Below are 21,044 nucleotides of genomic sequence, written 5' to 3'. Positions count from 1 at the left end.
TGCCCCCAAATTTATCATTTGCTAAATTCGGGCCCGATTATCTAGTTCGAACCGCATATCTGAATAAATCTGGCTCAAAGATACTTTACGAACTGCTTCAACTAATTAACGTCTGAGCAAAAAGTAAACTTAACACCTTGAAGAATCCGGTTAGATACAATTACTGATTTCGTAATTCGATAAACATTTTCTGTTTTTTTTCGTTGCACTTTCTGTATTTCGCGGGTGAAACGGAGAAGGGGATCATTTAAACGGGTATAGTTGCAGTAACGAAAGTATCTTATTCAAACTTCCACTGAGTAGTCGGAATATTCATTATTGAGGCACCGACCTCAATTTTATACAGCAATATTTCATTTTGATCAATATTAAATATGCTTTTATCTTGTATGAGGCATTGTATAGCGCTGCAGGCACATTTGACGTACTTGGAGTGTTAAGTCAAGGGGAATCTTAAGTCGACTATGCAATCCGAGACCATTGTAATAAATATTCGCACTCCTACAAGTAATGTCTGAGTCTATAATGAACAGCCGGAACTCAATCAAGGGAATTTTTCTTCAGTTGAGAAACGTGAGAAAGTCAATAGTCTGCAGTGACTTCCTTGTGTGTCCCTCGTTGTGTGGAACTTATATGGGTTACTATCGAATTCCAATAATTGCATTGAGGTGATTGTCCTATGCATAGTCCTTTGTTATAGCGTTAGATATTATTGAATAAAAAATGTAATGAGGGTGACCTACTCGATTATGAGTATTAAACAACGTAAATGAATGCAGCACGCAATGAACATGAACAGTCGAAATTTTATGATAGTGTAGAAAGTAAGTTGCTCTAGACAAATTGTTTCGTGCTAACAACAATGAATATCTTAAATATTGACGTTTGACCGTGTGCCACATGAACGCATCTGATATTCGCTGTTACAGCACCTAGTACCAGAAGGACACGTGTCCTAGGTTAAATTGTTCCATCACGATCCGAAAGGTGTTCATCAATGAATGATTTGCTTATCCAAAACCGTCTCAGATTAAATCTGAATAAAGCAGAATTTTTGACGACCAATCCTTATGAAACAGGCACTATGACTGTCAGGGCAGTGACTTGCCCAGAACTGAGCGATTTAAATATCTCGGATCAATGTTATCAGTCAATGGTGAACTGCGTTATGAAATTTTTTTAGGCATTAGCGCAACCTGGATGAGATGGTATTCCACAGCTGGTGTTCTTTGGGATCGGTGTGTGATATCAACGAACGTCTCAAATCCTAAATTTATCAGAATATATTCCGTCCAGTTGGCCTCTATGGTTCTGGGTGTTGGCCGACTCTAAAAGACAGTGAAAGACGGCTCACGGTAATGCAGACGAAGGTATTACGTTGGACCAGTGACGTAACATGCGATGATCACACCCGAAATGAGGATTTCCGCGATCAATACGAGGTTGCGCCGATCAGGAAAAAATTACGAGAGAGGCGTTTTCGATGGTGTGGTCGCGTAATTCGCGTTAACGAGAATTCATTTGCCAAGAGTGATCTGAACATAGAAGTCGATGGAAAACTACTAAAAGACCAATCGAAAAAATGATGGTGTGATACGCTGGATGGTGATTTGAAAGTCCCACGAATGTATCCAGATCAAGCCTTTAACAGAGCAAAATTGCGCAACAAATCAAGACGAGCTGACCCCGCTTGTAAATGGGACAGAGGCTGAAGAAGATTCTAAATGATGAAGTTCTAGAAATCGAAAAAGGTTCAACCTACATGTACTATTTTGGGCTGTAAATTTTAATTGTTCGTGTGCTATCAGGACTCCATGTACTCCTTTGCTTTGGTAGCTAAAAACCGGAGATATATTTAGTTAAACGGCCACTCTAAAAAACGAGCCTTGAGGTATGAATTTCAGCCGAATTGACCGCTAGTCCTCTATACTTGCGTTGTCACTATTGCGTCAATGAAGGAAATCTAATGATTTAGTCCTAGAAAGCTATAATGAATTAATGTAGATTCCAAAATGCATGGTCTAGTTTCCAATAATTTTTCAGAAACGGGGTTTGACAAGATTCAGAACCGTTTTGTTTTTCGAGTTTCGTTGTCGCTGAGAGAACTGAGAGCAACTTTCTATTCATACTCAACACGTCGTCGAATTTCTCATTTTTAGGTAGGAGTGAATCACATTTTGTTTAATGTTCAGATTTGCTGAAAAGTTCAATTTAGCAGAGCAATTACGCTAAATTCACTCTACCAACTATCGTATAATTTCTCCTCCGCTATTTTTCATCACTCGATGTTCCCTCTCCTCACTCTTTTTTTTCCCACGACTGGATGCAGCCTGTTTCGTATCTGCTGCCATTCCGCTTGTGACCTCATTGGCAAATTTGACGCCAATGTTGGCCTTGGTTACAACGATCTTCCAACCCTTGGTTGTGGATAAAATCCGGCCTAATAGGCTGCGGTGGGCGGGTAATGTATATGTGAAATATGATCCGACTCGGCAATATCAATCGTAGCAAAAGAAGACATGGTAGACCCTGCCTTAGTCCAAGACACTAGGCGATTGCGAAAGACATCGAGTTGGTTGACTTGGGCGCAAAACCGGGAACTAATGCAGGTTGTTGCACCATTGATGATGAGAATAAAAAAGCTGCTGTTGGGTTTAATATCTCTTCAACATACAAGGCCGTGAAGAAAAAATCTGGTCCCGAGGTATAAATTATGCAAGGCCTAGAGAAAACACTTCTGATTAGGCCTGGGGGAATATGGCCTTTGTAATATGCACGTTTACAATAGGATCGATTGACTGACCATCTGGACTGATCCTAAAACCAGAAGAGCGACCAAAATTGACAGGTTCGCCAGCATTTGAAGGCACCTCCATTGAAGTGTCATGACCAAGCCCAGATATTTCGGAGGGTTCTTTGAACATTGCGTCTATCTACTAGGCGCAATCAGAACTTGCGTAGGAATGGAGTCAAAGTCCAGATATTCAATAAGCTGCGATATGTTGCCTGAATTAGTTGGAACGTTGCGATGAAGAGACCAAAAATCCACGTCAATTGACATCCTCATCAAAGGCAATATGAAATCAGCATGCTTATCAGTCGGTAAAATCTTGTGAGCTGGCATTACATCAACTGGTGTCGAGGATTGGCACCGCAATGAACAACATAGAGAGGAATATCGTTCTGATAGATCAAAACACTTTCTTCATTTTTCTATTTAGTTTCCATGTACTGAAACATATTTTCCCCAGCGTTTTGAAAATTTCCTGGTTCCGTCGGCATAAAAAGCTGAAGACTGGGTCGATAACCAATTGCGCACAAAAAGTTCAAGTTTAATTGCGTCTTTCCCTTTATTGGTGCAGCCTCATGGCTTAGTTGCCATCACTGACTGATAAAACATTCTCCTTCTTCAGCGTAATGTGCCAATAACTTCAGGCAAATTTCCAAAACGTGCGTTTCCTTGATCAGGAGAAATTAGCCGAAGAACCCATCGTACTGAGATCTTTGGGAATCAAAGTTCCTTTCTGATGATGCAATACACACTCCAGTTCCTTAGACCTGCTAAAGAAGCAATTTCGTCAACGGTAAGGTGCCGGCTTTGCTGCAAATGCTCCTTAACTGGACAAATTTTTTCGTCAGTGAGTGAAGTTCGAAGGGGCCGATCGTGACTCTGATTTTAAACCATTTCCGTGCCACTCGTACACGCGTGGTTTGGAAAGAGTTTTAGCCCCGAGTTGCAACCGTAAACGTGTTAAAATTTCTGAAAATTTCACTTCTTCTTACGTCAAAACTTCTATAATAATCAGTTGCGCAACAGAGTATGAAGCACTTGCTCACTCAGAGCTCTAATATAGACTGAAGAGGGACAATATTGATAGTAGGTGCCAAAGTAGAGTAGAGAGATCCAGAAGGAATTCGTGGGAAAAATTCAGAGCATTCCGGTCCTCCAACAACGCTTGTTAACCAAATTCCCGTTTATATTCGGGTGACCCTCGTATATTGGGACGAATGTTTCGAGTGTGTAATTAACAAGGACAAGTGGTCACTTTTCGCAACAAAAGAGTCCTAGGGGGGATTGAAATTACACATATTAGATAGATGGATATATCAAGTCGTGTAGAAGTCCGTGGTTCCCTATGGAGCACTTGTATGACGGTCAAACGTGGAGTAGCGGCAAGCGGTCAAAAAACTTTCCTCGCTTCAAAGACTCAGCTGAATCTGCATTACAGATATCTTGAAGAACACACCCACATTTGAGCTAAAATGTTGCTGCAATCGCTACCTTTTGGGGCTCGTGATGAAACGAAAAGTGAAGTGTTGTGGCTTGAGTTGAACGGCATGTGGGACTCTATGGGATGCAAGCATAGAAGAATTATAAATGTAATCACAAACTGTCACTCAAATGATGCTTCGATTTCAAAATCGAGTCCACGATAATTCGGGAGGACTGCAATCATTGCAATGATAATCATCTGAGGAATCATATACTTGGGACTGGACTGGGGTAAGGATACATGAGGTGAACCCGAAGCACGACATGTTATAACCCCTAGGTCAATACTCCACTATTTTTCAGACGGAGGTATACGAGTATGCAATAAACCTAAATGTAAAAGAGAATCTATTGGGAAAGTACGAACGTGTTAAAATCCATATCATTTTTAACAATTAGGAGGTGATGTCTCCTAAAGTAATCGTATCGCCCCAATACTAAAACTAAACTGGTGTGAGAATTTCAGCAAACCCTTAAACCCCTGCCAAAGAAAGGAAAATAAAACGTTGAAATGGATAGCGGGGAACAAAAGCATTAATGGTAATGAGGGGGCGAATGAACTTGCAATGAAAAGAATCGCAAACATCAATTATGGAACCATGGGCTATACTTGGAATCAGAAAAGTCACAGTTGTGGAAATCATGCGAAACTAGGAGTTTACATAATGATCCCATTGATGGAGGACATCGGTTTGGCTAGAGGAGCAATGAATACTACAGCAGGGACGCCAGATTAAAACAGATGGAATCCTGAATTTAGGTAAACTGAGAAAGAGTACAGTCATTTTAGAGCCCTTTCAAGGGGTTGAAACGAAAGCAAACTAATGTCCTGTGTTGCTACAAAAAGACTGGCCGATAGTCTTATACTTTCGGGGAATTTGGAGTCGGATAAGAAGTTAAGTTGGCACTTCGTTTGTCTACAAGGAAATGCTACTACCATTTACAACTGATTTTTTTTGTTAGCTCCTGATCCAGGCAAGGCATTTCGTAATGCCTTTCTTAAGAATGTTTGGTGGCGAGAACGACTTTTAAATAATACGAAAATATGCAATATAATAAAACAATTTTCCAGTTCAAGACTTCTTTTCACTTGAATGAGTGCCATAAAAGTGATAAAAGGTCTTATGATGTCAATTAGGTGAATTATTTTATTGTTACTTTCATTTCTCACTAATTTTGTGTGACTTTATTTTCTAGAGTATGCAAACATCATTCCTTCATCCATTTATGTATAATAAGTTGAGTAAATACCGAATTTACCTTTTCCACATAAGATGAGATATGAATATGTAAATATTTAGATAATCAGAAAAGATCGTTGAACAAATTTCTCCATTCGTGTTGATTTTAATGGATCGATTTTGATATCCAACTTTACGAATATATGAATATTGAACGGCGTAATTTTGCATAATTGCTAAAATTAAACAACTAGGCACCCGCTGCTGTGGTAACAATCATACAAATAACATTGCTAATTCTGGCAATGATAACTGAACGCACAAATCATTGGGGGTGATACCGGCAATTCGTAAGGCTTATATAGTCATAATCAGACAAAAATAAAAGACCTCACTAATAGCAAAGTCATGCTCTGCTGTTGATTTTCAGTCATGTTGTTCAGGTTTCTGGTTTTTGTTTTGCCAGATGCTCATGGGTAAAATGTTGAAATCGATTTCATGTAAACTAAGAGCTGACGACAAACAGATTATGATGTACAAGAGAAAGTGACTGATTACTCTGATCAGGTGAATATGATTACATGATTGAAGTGTATAATCTGATTTGCTTTGATCTAGTTTGATCTGGTTGAATAGTGAAGTAATTTGGTCCAATTTTTTTTCGACTCGATTCTCTTTTTGATGCTGTTAATATGGGGGAATTTGAGTGGGTGGTCCTGCTATTTCGTATGAATTACCTGAGGTAATGAGGGTTTAGATAAGACTTGGATAGTGCGTTGTCTTCCACCAATTTAGTTGCATTATCTAAGCACGCTGTAACAACCTGTTAACCTGGTAAAAAAACAGCAGGTTTAGGAATTTAAAGTCGCATGGCACAAGCGGTTGGAACTTGAAGCACACGCCTTTACTCCAATAGATAACCTAAACGGTATGGAGCGAGACTAGTTCTTCGTCCCAAAAAGAGTCCAAAATGACCCCATTGGGTTCAGTGGACCTTGGCTTACTCCTGCTACTGCTGCTACTCCACGCCACGTACTTCAAGCGCGAGCCATTCATCGGCCCTGCCTATATCCTGCTACATCCGCCTTCTAATCAATACATGTACGGATATCTGTTTTGTGCGCCGAAGTAAATTTTAGTCGAATTGTCTTAGAAAAAAGTTGACTTCTAAATCTACCATAGACGGCAATATGCTATGAAGCCGATCCTATGTTAAGATAAATTTTTCCCCGGCACTGCGATGGTAAAAGGAGCAAATTATAAATTCTTCCGAAGCTTTTTGAAATGGAAGACACCTTCGCTACAGCGCTATACTATTACAATGAGAATACTATGTGAAACAACCTTCTAGAAATTAATCATCATCAACGGCGCAACAACAAACTTTCCGGGCTGGATCACCCTCAACCATACGGATTAAGTGACCCGCCCACCGTAACCTATTGAGCCGGATTTTATCCACAACCGAACGGTCATGGTATCGCTCATAGATTTTGTCGTTATGTAGGTTACGGAATCGTTCATTCTCATGTTGGGGGCCAAAAGTTCTTTGAAGGATTCTTCTTTCGAACGCGGCAATTCTTCTTGCTAAGAGCCCAAGTCTCCGAGGAATACATGAGGACTGGCAAGATTATGAGACGTTTCGAGCGGAACACAAGGGATGGACATTATATATGAATGACTCTGTCATATCCTTGAAGGGTAACATTTGAAGGACCGTCATTCACGTATTCTCTTTAAAAATCCATCTTAGTGACCCAGTTATATGATTTTACTGAACCTTCATATTCCAGCAGAACCCTTAAACATTTTATGTACGAGTATCTAAAGATACTCTCACCCCAGGCCTGCTTCTTAGAACAAACAAAATTCAAATTATGACCTTTGTACGTATCTCTTTCAAACACTCAATTCCAGTCAATCAACTATACATCAATTTGCCAAAGACTCAGTAAAAAATATAAGGTCACGTCATGTCTTTTTCGTTTCTATCTCCCAACTTTTTGCATAGAAGAAAACAAACGTATCTAAGCCGTCACCTTGGTCTACATGAAAATTTAATAAATTTGCATGTGACACGCAAAGTTTGAAACGTGCAATAGACAATTTCAACGACACTAAAAATTCGAAAGACACTTCAAAGAGAGGAAAATATATTGTAATTAATGCGTTACCCATTCTATTGAGTGATTTGTCGAATATTTATTTACGATTATTGTTTGCGTCATCCTTTTACGTGCCTGTAATGGTGTTCAATTTATTTTTGCGACTTTGTCCATTTTGGATCATTTGAGTAATTAAATGATTTCATTTTGGAAAATGGTGCTGTCTTTGATGCTTAATCGGAAATGCATAGTGGAGACTAGGGAGAATGTGTATGGATGGTTGAAAAAAAATTGGTAGACCCCATGTTGAACGTTTGATTTTTGGCGGTAATAGAAACAATCTTTGGTCCTTGCCTTATAAGTTTCGCGCAGTAATTATCTCTCTCAAGTGGTTAGAGCGCTGAGTTTTCGTAGCGGAAGGTCGCGGTTCAAATCTCATTGGTGGCAGAGGGATTTGTTACCGTGACTGAATGTCGGATACCAGTCGACCCAGCTGTGAATGAGTACCTGAGTTAAATCAGGGTAATCATCTCGGGCGAATGCAATGTTGTTACGGTCTTGAATAAAGTGCTCTAACACACTTCAAGGGCCCTGATTCGATATGGATTGTTGCACCAACGAAAAAAAAAAATTATCTCTACGATATCTGAATACTACATTTTTTAGATAGGCGTTCTCGCTTCTGCTACTATACACGGTCGTGTCGAATTCTGAAGATTATATAAGCCAAACGAGAATTACATATCTATCGGCTAATTATGGTCTTGCTACTTCCAGTACTACAAGAAAATAACGCTTGCATTCAGCAAGCGCTCGTGGTATAATAGGAAACTGGTCTTCTGAAAGGATTTTTTCTACAAAAGATATGCTGCTACCTAAACCCGATGCAGAAGATTATACCCAGACGCCAGCCTTTACTTTTAGCCATTGGTGGTAGTCAGGGACAATATTTCAGTTGAAGGTTCCATTATACTGCCGCTTTTGTCGCAGTGGAAGTAGCGCCGATGGAAGCTAGGGTTCTAAAGTCCCAGCAAAGTTAACCATTATTCACTTCTTACGCAGCATTAGTTGTCCTTTAGCATTAAAATTTCTTGTTCAGTACTCTGTGGAGTATAAAACATCAACACCGTTTCTTTTTTGTTTGCGATCAAATATGCCTAGAAGGAGTCACGAATGAAAAAATGGACCGGTTTGATCAAATCCAAAGCTTCTTTCCACTAATATTCCCAACTTCAATGAAAGAGAGTCTGTAGGAAACACTCAGAATTGTAGGAAACCCACTCATGGAATCACATTACGATAATGCTCCCCTACTCCCCTGACTGCACTGTTTATTTGTTATACTCCAAGCAAGGATGAACAGAGGAAATGATTTATGAGAAGACACGTTTAGCCCAAGTCTTCGCGTTGGTCTCCCCACTTCACAAGCGCCAGAACTCTCAGTTGACTTGTTCGCTTTGCAGGGAAATCAGATTTTAGCCAGACCATGCGTTCGTGTCACAAATTTGATACCTTCCATGTTGTTGAAGGTAGTTCAGCCTTTGAGAAGAGATGCATTGGAGTCCGCATTATCAAAGATAGACTCATGAAACTCTGCACTAGGAATAGGGATAGACATTTGCGAGTGGTGGATGGTAGAGAGCTCAAGTTACTAAGCATCGTAGTAAGAGGCACTCAATTCCAACTTCGAAAGAAGGGGCAGCAAGTCTTTGATCCGAATTGTGTGTATATGAACAGAATGATGCTGACCAGAATATCAAACATCGAAGATAAACAGTCGCAATAAAAGCATTAACTGTAGTTATCTTCCTCCCACCCTTTCTTTCGACTGTTCTTTGTAACGCAGTTTATAAATATTCTGAGAAATTGACGTAATAATTTTGCAGCTGCACTGCAGAAACTGGCAGATGGAGGATAAACACTGTTGTCGTGTCATGTCCAATATAATTTCACGATTTTCCCACATTCTATCTGTTCAATTCAACATCTTGAAGATTACCTTGAGCTTCTCAAGTATTTATTCCCTAAAGTACGAAAGTAGATGCCAAGTTTTTCTCATATTTTTCACTTTTTCTCCCTTTAATGGACTTCACCTGTGGTGATTTCGAAAACTCCCTCATACGAATCGACAGTGTTCATTCCTTTTATCTTAAAGGATAGGTAGGTAGGTATCAGCGGCCGCACCGAGTAATCCGATTAGCGCTGTGATAAAAGCAAAGGGGCAGAGTCCAGCCAGGGCCAGCCCGTAGCATTCACGAAGGATAGTGGCTATCTTAGCCTGCAACTAGAGGTCTCCTTGAAGTCCCCAAAGAATTGTTTACCTAGTCTCCGTAGCTTGACTTCAGTTAGAGCTAGGCAATCGCGAAAAAACTGCCTGAGGGTTTCCCTCCCTCCTCCCTGAAACTTCGGCGATGCAAATTATAGAATAGGCCGAGTCTGGCGGCATGGTCCCTAATAGATCAGTGCAGACCGTCGTAATCTTGATGAATTTGTACGCGTCTGGCACAAAAGCTTTTTGTGATCGAATCTTATTAGAGGCTGGCCAAATCTCCTTGATATGGCGCAAGCCTTCGCGATCTGAAGTCGGTGTGTCTGTTAATTAGTACGAGTAGATTCCACTACTGACAGTCGCCAGCGGAACACAAACTGTGTCCATCGAGGGACTGCCAAGAACAGAGCCCCGCATATCCTAGCTAATGAAATTTTGAAAGGTACTCGTACGAAAATTAAAAACTGCTTGACGCTTGATGCTCCCTTTTAAAAACGAACCCCTGAACGATGATGTTGAAGAAAATTTCTCCGCAAAAGAAAAACTGTTTTGTAACTACTTGTCTTATTCCTATTTCTTACCCATCTTTTCCCAACACGCTTGCTTCCACTAATCGGATTATCTCTTTTTTCCGACGTTCTTAGTTTCCTGAACTATTTATTTTTTGATAAAAAAAGTTGTCTTGTTTCGAGAATCATTCTTCAAACAAGACTTCCTATAATTTTTCCTATTTGTGAGACTAAAAGAAACACATAAGGGCCAACCGTAGCCAACTCCCTAACTTCCTACGGGCTACGGTTGGCCCTTATATGTTTCTTTTATTCTCACAAATAGGAAAAATTATAGGTAGTCATGTCTGAGGAATGATTCTCAAAGTGAGACAATTTTTTTTATCAAAAAATAATAGTAAAGGAAAGTAAGAACGTCGGAAAAAAAGATAATCCGATTAGTGGAGGCAAACGTATTAGGGAAATCGCTGAAAGAACTGAAAGATCCTCCCGAAATCTGGAAAAGCGAGACTATCTTTTTTTATCATACCTATTATTGGCGATTCAGAAGATTCACTACTACGTTGAACTCCTTCCACAAAACATGTTGATAATGCTAATTTCTACCAAACTCTCTAAAATAATTGGTTTTAACCTATTTAGTCCAGCACGTTAAACGTTTGACTGTCGTCAAGTCTGCAACAATATAAAATCAGACGGGGCTAAGTGTATCTGTTGCATTAACCGTATTAGATTTAGGACCCCTTTCGACATAAGTGCTAGTCCATTTGAGAAAAAAGATTATTCATCTATTGATGACTTTCCCATATACTGTTTTATGATCTCCTCTCCTTCATATTGGCATTTCAAAGTTACTATCTGCTGACGTTTTGCACCTAACCCCGTCAATTCAGTTAAAGGTTTGGCTTACTTCCTAGAGAGGCTTTGTAAATTCAAATTTGCTTTATTCTGCACGAATATTTCCGCCAGGTCATCATATCTATTTTATTGTATTCGAATTTTTTGCAGGTGATTTTGGTTTCATTTGTTCACAACTGGAAGGCTATTCCGAGACCTTCGAATGACCCACTCATCTTCCATTACGATTTCTCCTATTTTCTAGGTCTACGTCGATTATGGCTTAGAAGGTTAAGAGCCTCTCAATCTACACGAGCGACTTTACTCCCGTCCTTGATTTAAACTAGGATTCGAACACTGGAGCTTATCCTTATCCCATTGCTGGAGATTCTTCAGTTAAGGACCAAAAATTGCAGGGTTAGAAAATTTAAAGCAGAATCCCATCGGCCCAAAGGGAGGAGGGAAGGGAGGTTGCTCCAAATGTAACTAGGGTTACCGCAATTTGCAAAGTTCATTCTATGTAATGTAGTCCTCTAAATCTAGAGTTTATAACAAAACAAACCAACATTCATTACATCATATTTGCCTCCAAATTATAGATTGCTCCCCCATAAAACTAGGACACCTTTTCTGCTATCATTTTGCAATGCAAAGAGTGTACCCACCAATAAGCAACTGGCACGTTTACACCTTTATAATTTCGAACAAAAAACTCATACACTTTTTATTATACCTACGAATCCCTGTTTGCCGTACTTATAAATTTAAGCATTGGCCCATAGCCATTTTTATATAGTACGAAAACAGCCCGCGACACTGCATGAACTCTATCTTAAGGTGCGCGTATACATGAACACATATACATATAAATTCAAATTTGAAATTCATTCTGGCCTTTTCGATGGAATTGTTTGATAAATTCACTTAGTTTACTTATTTACTGGCTGCTTTGCATTAGTCTTTTGACTTAGTTCTGTCCTACGGATATGGAAAATATAGTCCCAGTTTTAACGCGACAGTGTGCAATGCAAAATTCAATCAACCACTATCGGTGTCACCTGTAAATTGTGTAGTTAATTCACCAGTAAATATCTTTTTGTGAAGTACGTGCACTAAGTAAATTGAATTTCACGCGCACAGTAAACGATTTTTATGGAGAAAAGTGTAGTACAAACAAATTAAAAAGATATTACGACCAATTTGGAGCTTTTTGCCAAAGTCAGAAAGCAAATTTGTACCTTGTTAAAGACATGATCCAAGTGAGTGCTTGTATTATTTTGATGAAGTTCTCTTACAACTACATAGCATATTCTGTACTTAAAAATGGGAACGACTTTCAATTCCATCTGTTTAAATTTATCTATAGATTTCCGTGATTTTCTGTTGTACAATGAACAGTGATTAATTAACAAAAGTTGGAGCGCTGCACAATAATTTGTTTAATTACGATGAACGCCAGTACCTTCATTTTTAACTCCCCTTACTGAACCCTCGGAATATCAGAATTGTAAGGCAAATAGAAAGAGTAATTAGTTGTTTGATTAACAATTCTATCGGGACTACTCCGTAAAAGAAAATACAATTCACCTACTATCACACGCATTTGAATCGAACCTAATTCAATTTTCTAGTGAACACAATTGCATTTGATATTCCATTATTAATGAAAGTCAGCAGTTAATGCATGACAGAAAAGGCCTTAATTCATTTTTCAGATAAATAATACATCGTTTTTCATCCCTTGTGAGCAGTTGCTTGGATTTTTTAGGATTTTTATTTTGACTGCAATTTAATACATCGCTGACTCCTCCTGTTCTAGAGGCACGCAAATAGACTCCCTTGAGTCTACTTGCTCTGGCATCTAAAACAATAATCTACTCAATTTCAATTCCTCTCCTTGAATGATGTACATTTGCTATCCAACCCGAAACAATCCGAAGTATTTACTCAATTCCTAAAGCAAAAAAAAAAACAATGTAACCAAAATGTATCGATATAATAGGATTCCAATATAATGTTGAAATCTATGAGCAATATCGAGACCATATAGCCACAGGCAAAACCAGACCAAGTAGGCTGCGGTATACGGGTCACTCAATCCAAATAGACGAGGGAGAATCTGCCCAGAAAGTCTATAAGGACAATATCCAAAAGAATTTTCTTAAAAATATTTTTCCTTCAGAGTTATTTTTATTCCCCATTCCTTAATCCGTTCAAGCAAAAGTCGGTGTCCTTTTCCCCGAAATGGTTGCTTACGATAGTAATAGCCTCGTCGTTTCAAGAAAATCTGTTCTCTCATTGCAATTTTTGACTGAGGGATCGTAGGGGCGAGTCCAAGTGAGTAAGGATGGTCAAGCAATTTAAAACATAATTCCTATATCAATCATCGTTACAATCGCTGAGGTGTGAAAACGCGCATTGTCTGGACAGGACATTTTCTTTAATGTGGCGGTTTCTTGGCAATTTCTGCCTTCTGGTTGTCAAGCAATGATTTTTAACCTTTTTTCAAGGTAATCGGTTAACACAATTGCATGGCTATCCCAGAAAACAGCCACCACTTCAATCGAAAGAACGGCTTTGGGGTTGTTTCTCCCTTTGCAGCCCTGATTTTATTTGCTTTTGTGCTACTGAAGTATACTAGTGTATTTAAGTTTCATCTAAAGAAATCAATCGGCGCTAAAGTTCTGATTTGTTGCGTCTAAACTACAGCAACAAAGCATTAGAAATGTTCATTCAAACACGTTTTTGGTCCGGAGTAAGATCAAGTTTCTTATGTCTAAATCTTCATTGAAAATGTGACAATCACGTGCTTTGAATATGATCATGGCTCGGATATTTCCCTGACCTTCATTCGATGGTCATCTAACACCGTTTGTAGTAATGGGTACAGATTTTTCCCTCTCAAATGTTCAGCAACCTGAATTCGAATGTCACAGAGTTCCTTTACACGACGTCCAAATCGTCTTCATTTTCTGGGGGTGAAATGCAAAATACAAAAGTACATCGACTCATACAAACAATTGTTGAAATTGCTGAATATCTATCAGAGCATACGTCTTCATATTGAAGTCAGTAATTTTTCAGGCAGCTCACGTATGCTAAGGGACGACAAGCTAGGCTCTAGCTTCGGTGGAATAATTTGTCAACTGTGACGAATTCCCAAATATAACATTATCAATGGCCCAACAACCCAATTCGAGCCTTGACCTCCAAGATAATTTGCCTCCAGTTTTCCCAGTCTAATGACTGCGAGCGCGGCAAACGAGATCTCCCACCATTTGTGATGTTTTATTGTCTGAAGATTTTATTGACTGTTTTCTTTAATTACCAAAGAATTTGATTTTTTAGTTGTCAAAACTTTTATTTTTTTTTTTTTTCAAGCATCAATGTTATTTCCTTCAAAATAGTTCCCTTGAGCAGTTACACATCGATGGAGACATTTTTCCCATTTTTGGTAACAGCGCTAGAAATCTTCAATTGGTATGGCCTTCAGTATGTTCGTTACACGTTTTTGGATGTTTAGAAAACAGTCCCCAAATGACGTCCTTTAAGAACATTTTTCAATTTAAGAAAAAGCCATAGGGACTGAGGTCAGGGGAATAGGGCGGCTGGGGAAGTCAAATATTCTGTGAAGGAGAGGACAGTGCGACATGGAACGCCTATTTGTTTGCAATGACTGGCCATACGCGAATAACTCTTTTTCTGAGCCTTTCAAGGACGTCTTTATAAAAATTTGTTTGACAATTTGTCCTGGAGGAACAAATTCTTTGTGGACGATTCCTCTTCTGTCAAAAAACAACAACAATTTTCTGATCTTCGATTTGCTCATTCGAACTTTCTTCTGTCGAAGAAAGCTTGTGATGTGCCACTGCTCTCTTTGTATTTTAGTCTCAGGATCGAGTTTGAAAATCCATGATTCATCACCGATGGATGTTGTTAATCTCATTACTTTTCTGCCACACCTCGTAGTACACTGCGAATGCCTGCCACCGGGCCAGACAGTCAGTAAATAATATTACTTGTTTGTTTTGAAGCGTTTGAAGAATGTTGTACGTCGTAAACGGTCGGAATTGTAGGGCGACAATTTGTGGATTTTGCACGACGGTAACGCACTGTCGTATCGAGCCAAGTAAATACCCATAGTGCTGATCAGGTAGTAAGGTTAGGGCCGCTTCGGTCAAAAGGAACCAAACGAAAGTGGAAAACATCGGACCACATATGTGTGGTTCCCAGAGGAAGTTCTATCCTGAACTTCGAGCTTGAGGTAGCCTCTCTTCTGACAGGACATAGTAACTTGAATGAGACTCTCTTCTCGCGGAACCTTGCCTCCAATCAGGGTTGTATTCTATGTAGGGCAGATTTAGAGGACTGATTTCATATAATCTGTGTCTGTCCGGCGTAGTGTAACATCCGCAATCTGTACGACATAGGCGTTCAAGTAGTGAACGGTATCTATGATTCGTTATTTTCGTTGTGCCGGGACTTAAAATCCAAATATTAATCGAATCGCAACATATGGTAGATAATATCTCTCAATCTCGCTAAAGCGTGCACGCAGAGCAGCGTGATATGGGCACAATTGTAGCCACCATGAAACTCCCACCTGGGGGCGAACCGCAAATAACCAGCTCATGAACATATCCCCAGGAATTATCATGGAATGTATGCTCTCAGAGAGCTATCCCGGTTCCCATGGTGCAAGAGGCTTCGTGGCAAAAACCACTTCAGATGAGTCCCTTATAAAATGGGGTCTCGTCGCCTTCTTCGAATACGTGCATATCATTTCTTTCTATTGATTGAGGGTGTCCTGAACCCTCATCTATAGCATACCAAAATCCTTCTCATTTCAGTTCATATCATTGCCCTAACTTTGATGGCAATTAATACGGTTTTTAAGGTGTCTCTTTGCCTCATCAAACCCCCTCATAAACATTTCTTCTGACGAAAATATTTAATAAGATATTTTCAAAGGTGATGTACCCGTAGTCTTAAAAAAAATTTTTCCTATACTATTCTCGAGAGTCAAATAGTATACCATGGAACGAGCCCGTTTCTTTTCCAATCCGTGATGGATATAGATAAGTCGAGCTGTTTTTTGTACATTTGTGACGTAGCTGGTTAGAATTAACTAGTAAATGATTGATATACGAAACTGAAAATTTCGCACGAAGGCGCTTAAAATTATATAAATATTCAATAAACGACAACGTGAGCTGTTCCGAAGTTTCTCGAATACTTATTGAACCGTAAAAAGTTGATAAGAATGCGTTCTTAGTAAATCCGCATAAAAAATGTACCTTGAACACACGACACAACGAAAAATAGCTTGTTTAATAAATAGTCATTACATTTCCATTATTTAAATTCAACATAAGCAAGTTGTTGACAATTCAAAAAATAAAAATATTCAATAATGCTTTGTGTTTGCAGTCGCGCATTCCCTCGAAGATTTAATGAATGCGTTGCCGTTCAACCTTAATGATTTGTTTGTTCAGACAAAATTCATTTTCCATAATTTTAATTACCGACATTTCGATAACCTTTGTCTTTCATCTTTTCAGTTTCTATTCACCACCTTATCATCATCATCGACACGTGCGGTAAGCAGCATTAAGAAGATGCCTTGCCCATTCTTGAGTCGTCTGAGTACAAATTTTGTACGCAACTATGCTCCTGCACTGCTCCAAGCCTATGGAGCTCAATGTCCAGTTATGGCACGAACGGTCACCTCTATGGGAGGTAACAATAGTGGCCCTGGTGGAGTCAATGTTGGAGACAATACGACCACTAACAATCTAATTGATGCGGCCGTTCAACAAGCTCGTAATATTAGCTCGTTGTCGACCGTCGAAGAGGAGAAGGTTTCAAACCTACCGGTGGATAAGAAATGCCCCTTCCTCGCCGATACCAAGGCGTCTTCTTTGATTAAAGAAGTTCGCGAAGAAATTCAAGACATTCCTATCTCATCGGACCGAACTACATTTCCATATGAGACATTTTTCCATAATCAATTGATGAAGAAGAAGAAGGACCATTCCTATCGCGTTTTCAAGAAGGTTAATCGATTGGCGGGCGAAGGTCAATTCCCCCGTGCATTCGAGTATTCGAGCGGAGAGAAACCGATAACGGTGTGGTGTTCGAATGACTATCTGGGCATGTCTTGTCACCCGGAAGTCAAAAACGCTGTCCGGGAAGCATTAGAGAAGCACGGTGCTGGCGCCGGTGGAACCCGTAATATCTCGGGCAATTCGCTTTTCCACGAACGTTTGGAAGGTCGCCTCGCTGAACTGCATCAGAAAGAGGCAGCTCTGCTCTTCACTTCCTGTTTCGTTGCTAACGATTCGACGCTATTCACATTGGCGAAATTGCTACCAAACTGCCATATTTTCTCGGATGCCGGAAATCACGCTTCAATGATTCAAGGAATCCGCAACAGCCAAGTACCGAAGCATATATTCCGTCATAACGACCCGGCTCATTTGCGAGAACTCCTATCGAAACTCGATAAAAACGTTCCGAAAATCGTAGCATTTGAAACGGTTCATTCTATGACTGGAGCAATATGTCCTTTGGAAGAACTATGCGATATAACTCACGAATTTGGCGGCTTGGCGTTTGTTGATGAGGTCCACGCGGTTGGTTTGTACGGTGAGCATGGAGCGGGTGTTGGCGAACGCGATAATCAACTGCATAACATGGACATCATCTCTGGAACCTTGGGAAAAGCATTTGGCAATATCGGTGGATATATCGCGGGAACTTCTCGGTTGATTGATACAATTCGTTCCTACGCTGCTGGTTTCATTTTTACTACTTCACTGCCACCAACTGTTCTATGCGGAGCGTACAAAGCTGTGGATATTTTGGCTTCTGATGAAGGAAGAGAGTTGAGGGAGCGCCATCAGGATAATGTGAGATATCTAAGGAATTTGTTACAGCGCGAGGGATTCCCGGTTGAGCATACGCCCAGCCATATTATACCCGTTAAGGTGAGTGTAATTCTACTAAGTAATTCTATGCGTTTGATATAGTCCACTAGATTTTCTATCGAATCTAAGTTGAAGATACAATGCCAGCTCTAAATACTTTTATTTTCTAATTCCAGCTTGGCGATCCGCAAAAATGCACACAAATCTCGAACATGCTTATCCAAGACTATGGCCACTACGTTCAAGCTATCAACTATCCAACGGTCGCTCGTGGTGAAGAAAAACTTCGTTTAGCACCGACTCCATTCCATACACGTCCAATGATCGATACGCTCGTAGGTGACATGAAGAAAGTCTGGAAACGCTTGGAACTACCATTGAACGGGCCAACATGTTCGGAACAATGCTCTTTCTGTAGCCAACCTGAACTATTCAACTTCTATGAAACTCGTGTTCGTGGCAACAATTACACTTCGAAAATCGCATGTGCAATTCCTAATTGCCCGAGAATGGTGTCAGCAGCGGCATAAGTATTAGATGATGCGCTGGTAGAGAAGCAAATCTCTTGGGCCTATTGTAATGACCCGTCCGAGATTTTAATTGTAGATGAATTATTGTCACTGTTTCACGTGTTTTTTGGTCCAATTGGAGTAGTTCAATTGAAATTTATTACACTTTGTATTTTTTTAAATGTTTTCTAAATGGCCTGGCCTCCCTATCACTTGGATAAAATATCTAAAATTTCTTGTAACCTAATGCAAAATATGTGACAGTTATTTGTATGTGGCAATAGCGTTTGAGACGCTTCAAATAACAGAAATTTTTGGTTAATAAATGGTGTTCGGAGCATGCATGATTATATTTCGTCTTTTATTTCGGAATTTTCAGGAATTGTAATCGTTTTCAATAGAACTTGCCATTGAAAGAAGTACTTCGAACTACAGTTTGTTTTGATTAGAAAGAAAGTTGCACACAATGAAGATCAGGGGATGCGCAAAATATGCAAAAATGTAACAGGAATTTAAATATTCCTTTGGTACAGAGGCCTAAACACCCTAGAAGGGCACGCCTCAATTCCAATGCCTAGAAGAGAGCAGAGGCGTTTAATAATAATAATAATCGTTGGCGCAACAATCCATATTGGATCAGGGCCTTGAAGTGTGTTAGAGCACTTCATTCAAGACCGTGACGGTACACTAGGAGGCAATGTGGTCAGCATTACGCTCGCCCGAGATTATTACCCTGATTTGACTCAGGTACTCATTCACAGCTGAGTCGACTGTTATCCGACGTCAAATCACGATACAAATTCCACTGCCACCAGTGAGATTTGAACCGCGACCTTCCGTATGACAGCCTAGTGCTCTAACCACTGAGCTATCCGGACAAAGGCGTTTGCACGACGTAAAATCTTTCAAAACTAGCCACCCGAATCAACGACACCAGTGATTCCGGCGCGAAGGTTACATCGGGAATGCTTCTTTCGCGGCCTGAAGGTGTCAACAACGCTTTCTTCGTCAGAAAATTGGCATGGATCCGCCATTGGATTTTATGGAGGCTGGATGAGGCACGTCGCATTCAACTGCGTTGTAGCATTAGCATTATCGCCTACTTAAGAAGACTCGCTGTCTGGATATAGTGGTATCATGTTCCCATAATCTACCGGATAACTTGAATGACTCCCTTTACGGGAAAAATCGTTTGTAAGGGTTCGCAAACACATACCCCGCCAAAGCCTTAGCAGCCCAATTGGAAAGCGCGACTGATCATCCTAGAAGTACCTTCATTCCCTGATTCATCTCCTCATTGCTATATATTTGAAATCATGCAGATATACATCCAATAGAATGTCGTTTCTTTGATAATAATATAGCTCAGTCGCGTCTATGGTGCGGAAGCCGATATGCTTTAGGGAGAGTGGGCATTAAAATGAAATGGTCACACAGTTCCATCCCTACAAATGGTATTACGTGTCAACGAAATCAATCATATATAAATGAAATTTTCTTCGAAAGCGTATAAATTTAAAAGAAACTGGTAGGTAGCGTGCATTGGGAGGTATACATATGAGAACTAGGAAGAAGTGTTGGTCTACCAATTGTAGATTTCAGGATGATGAAGCAAGTAGTTTACCCGTCTACTTTGCAACGCATCATCTTGGATGCCTAAGACCAATTGAAATAATGTAAAAATTGATTGCATTATCAGACGCAACACTGTAAACAGCTAGAATGTTTATTTGATATAAGGAACGGATTGAAAATAAAGTACATGGTCGACAACATCAGACCTTGGAACATACTTAAAGACAACTGACGTCTGAAAACTTCCGAAATTGCAGTACAAGCTTTCATAAGCTGGTTAGTCGATGCTATTGGAGCGCCAGAATCTTTCGGCTCTCTCCTAAATTTCTTACAAGCTTCAAGTATACATAGGCTCATTACCTTCAATAGACGCTTTTTGGGAAATGTTCGTTCAACGTCACCTAGCGTGGTTTTTGTTACCAGGTGGCTCCTTGTGCATACCCTACTCACTTGTTAAACTAATTTATTTAACCTTGCATTCTATGACTCGAAAGTTAAAAAGCGACTTGCAATCTGAATCCTGTTATTATTGTCCGCGTTAGGAAGTATGTAAGTATTCAATTTCGCATACATCTTATCCAACAATATACAACTTCGGTCACAATTAATGATTAAGAGAAATGACGCTTACATTCAATATGAAATCTATATACAATGGAACCTCGATATTTTGTATCCTGATTGCTCGTATTTCCGGTTAATTCGTGCAAATTTCCGAGCCCCAAAGAAGATCCGGATAGCTGATATGTATGCGTATATAAAACTGTCTACTGAAATAATACCACATATATATTTCCTATCCATAGCAGTGTTTAATTTGAAGTTTCTAGCATCAACACTCAGTTTCGTCTGTTATG

General features: G+C 39.7%; 1 protein-coding gene across 5 annotated transcripts in view; it reads left to right on the top strand.

Annotated features, from left to right (window-relative positions):
- LOC119660358 (5-aminolevulinate synthase, erythroid-specific, mitochondrial) overlaps positions 1 to 18,962 on the top strand; it is a 32,588-nt gene extending 13,626 nt beyond the window's left edge. For 4 of the 5 annotated variants that reach the window (XM_038068865.1, XM_038068864.1, XM_038068862.1 and 1 more), the window contains exons 2-3: positions 16,736 to 18,163; positions 18,280 to 18,962. In XM_038068865.1, coding sequence (XP_037924793.1) covers positions 16,793 to 18,163; positions 18,280 to 18,633 — 1,725 coding nt within the window. In that variant the 5' untranslated portion in view covers positions 16,736 to 16,792 and the 3' untranslated portion in view covers positions 18,634 to 18,962. Of the gene's footprint in view, positions 1 to 12,077; positions 12,434 to 16,735; positions 18,164 to 18,279 lie in introns of those variants that run through there. The other variant, XM_038068861.1, reaches the window with a different exon arrangement.
- The last annotated feature ends 2,082 nt before the right edge of the window (positions 18,963 to 21,044 follow it).

This window comes from Hermetia illucens, chromosome 6, assembly GCF_905115235.1.
Source record: "Hermetia illucens chromosome 6, iHerIll2.2.curated.20191125, whole genome shotgun sequence".
Classification (NCBI taxonomy): domain Eukaryota; kingdom Metazoa; phylum Arthropoda; class Insecta; order Diptera; family Stratiomyidae; genus Hermetia; species Hermetia illucens.
Note: the sequence above shows the minus strand (reverse complement) of the source record. Positions and strands in the feature narration are given on the sequence as shown.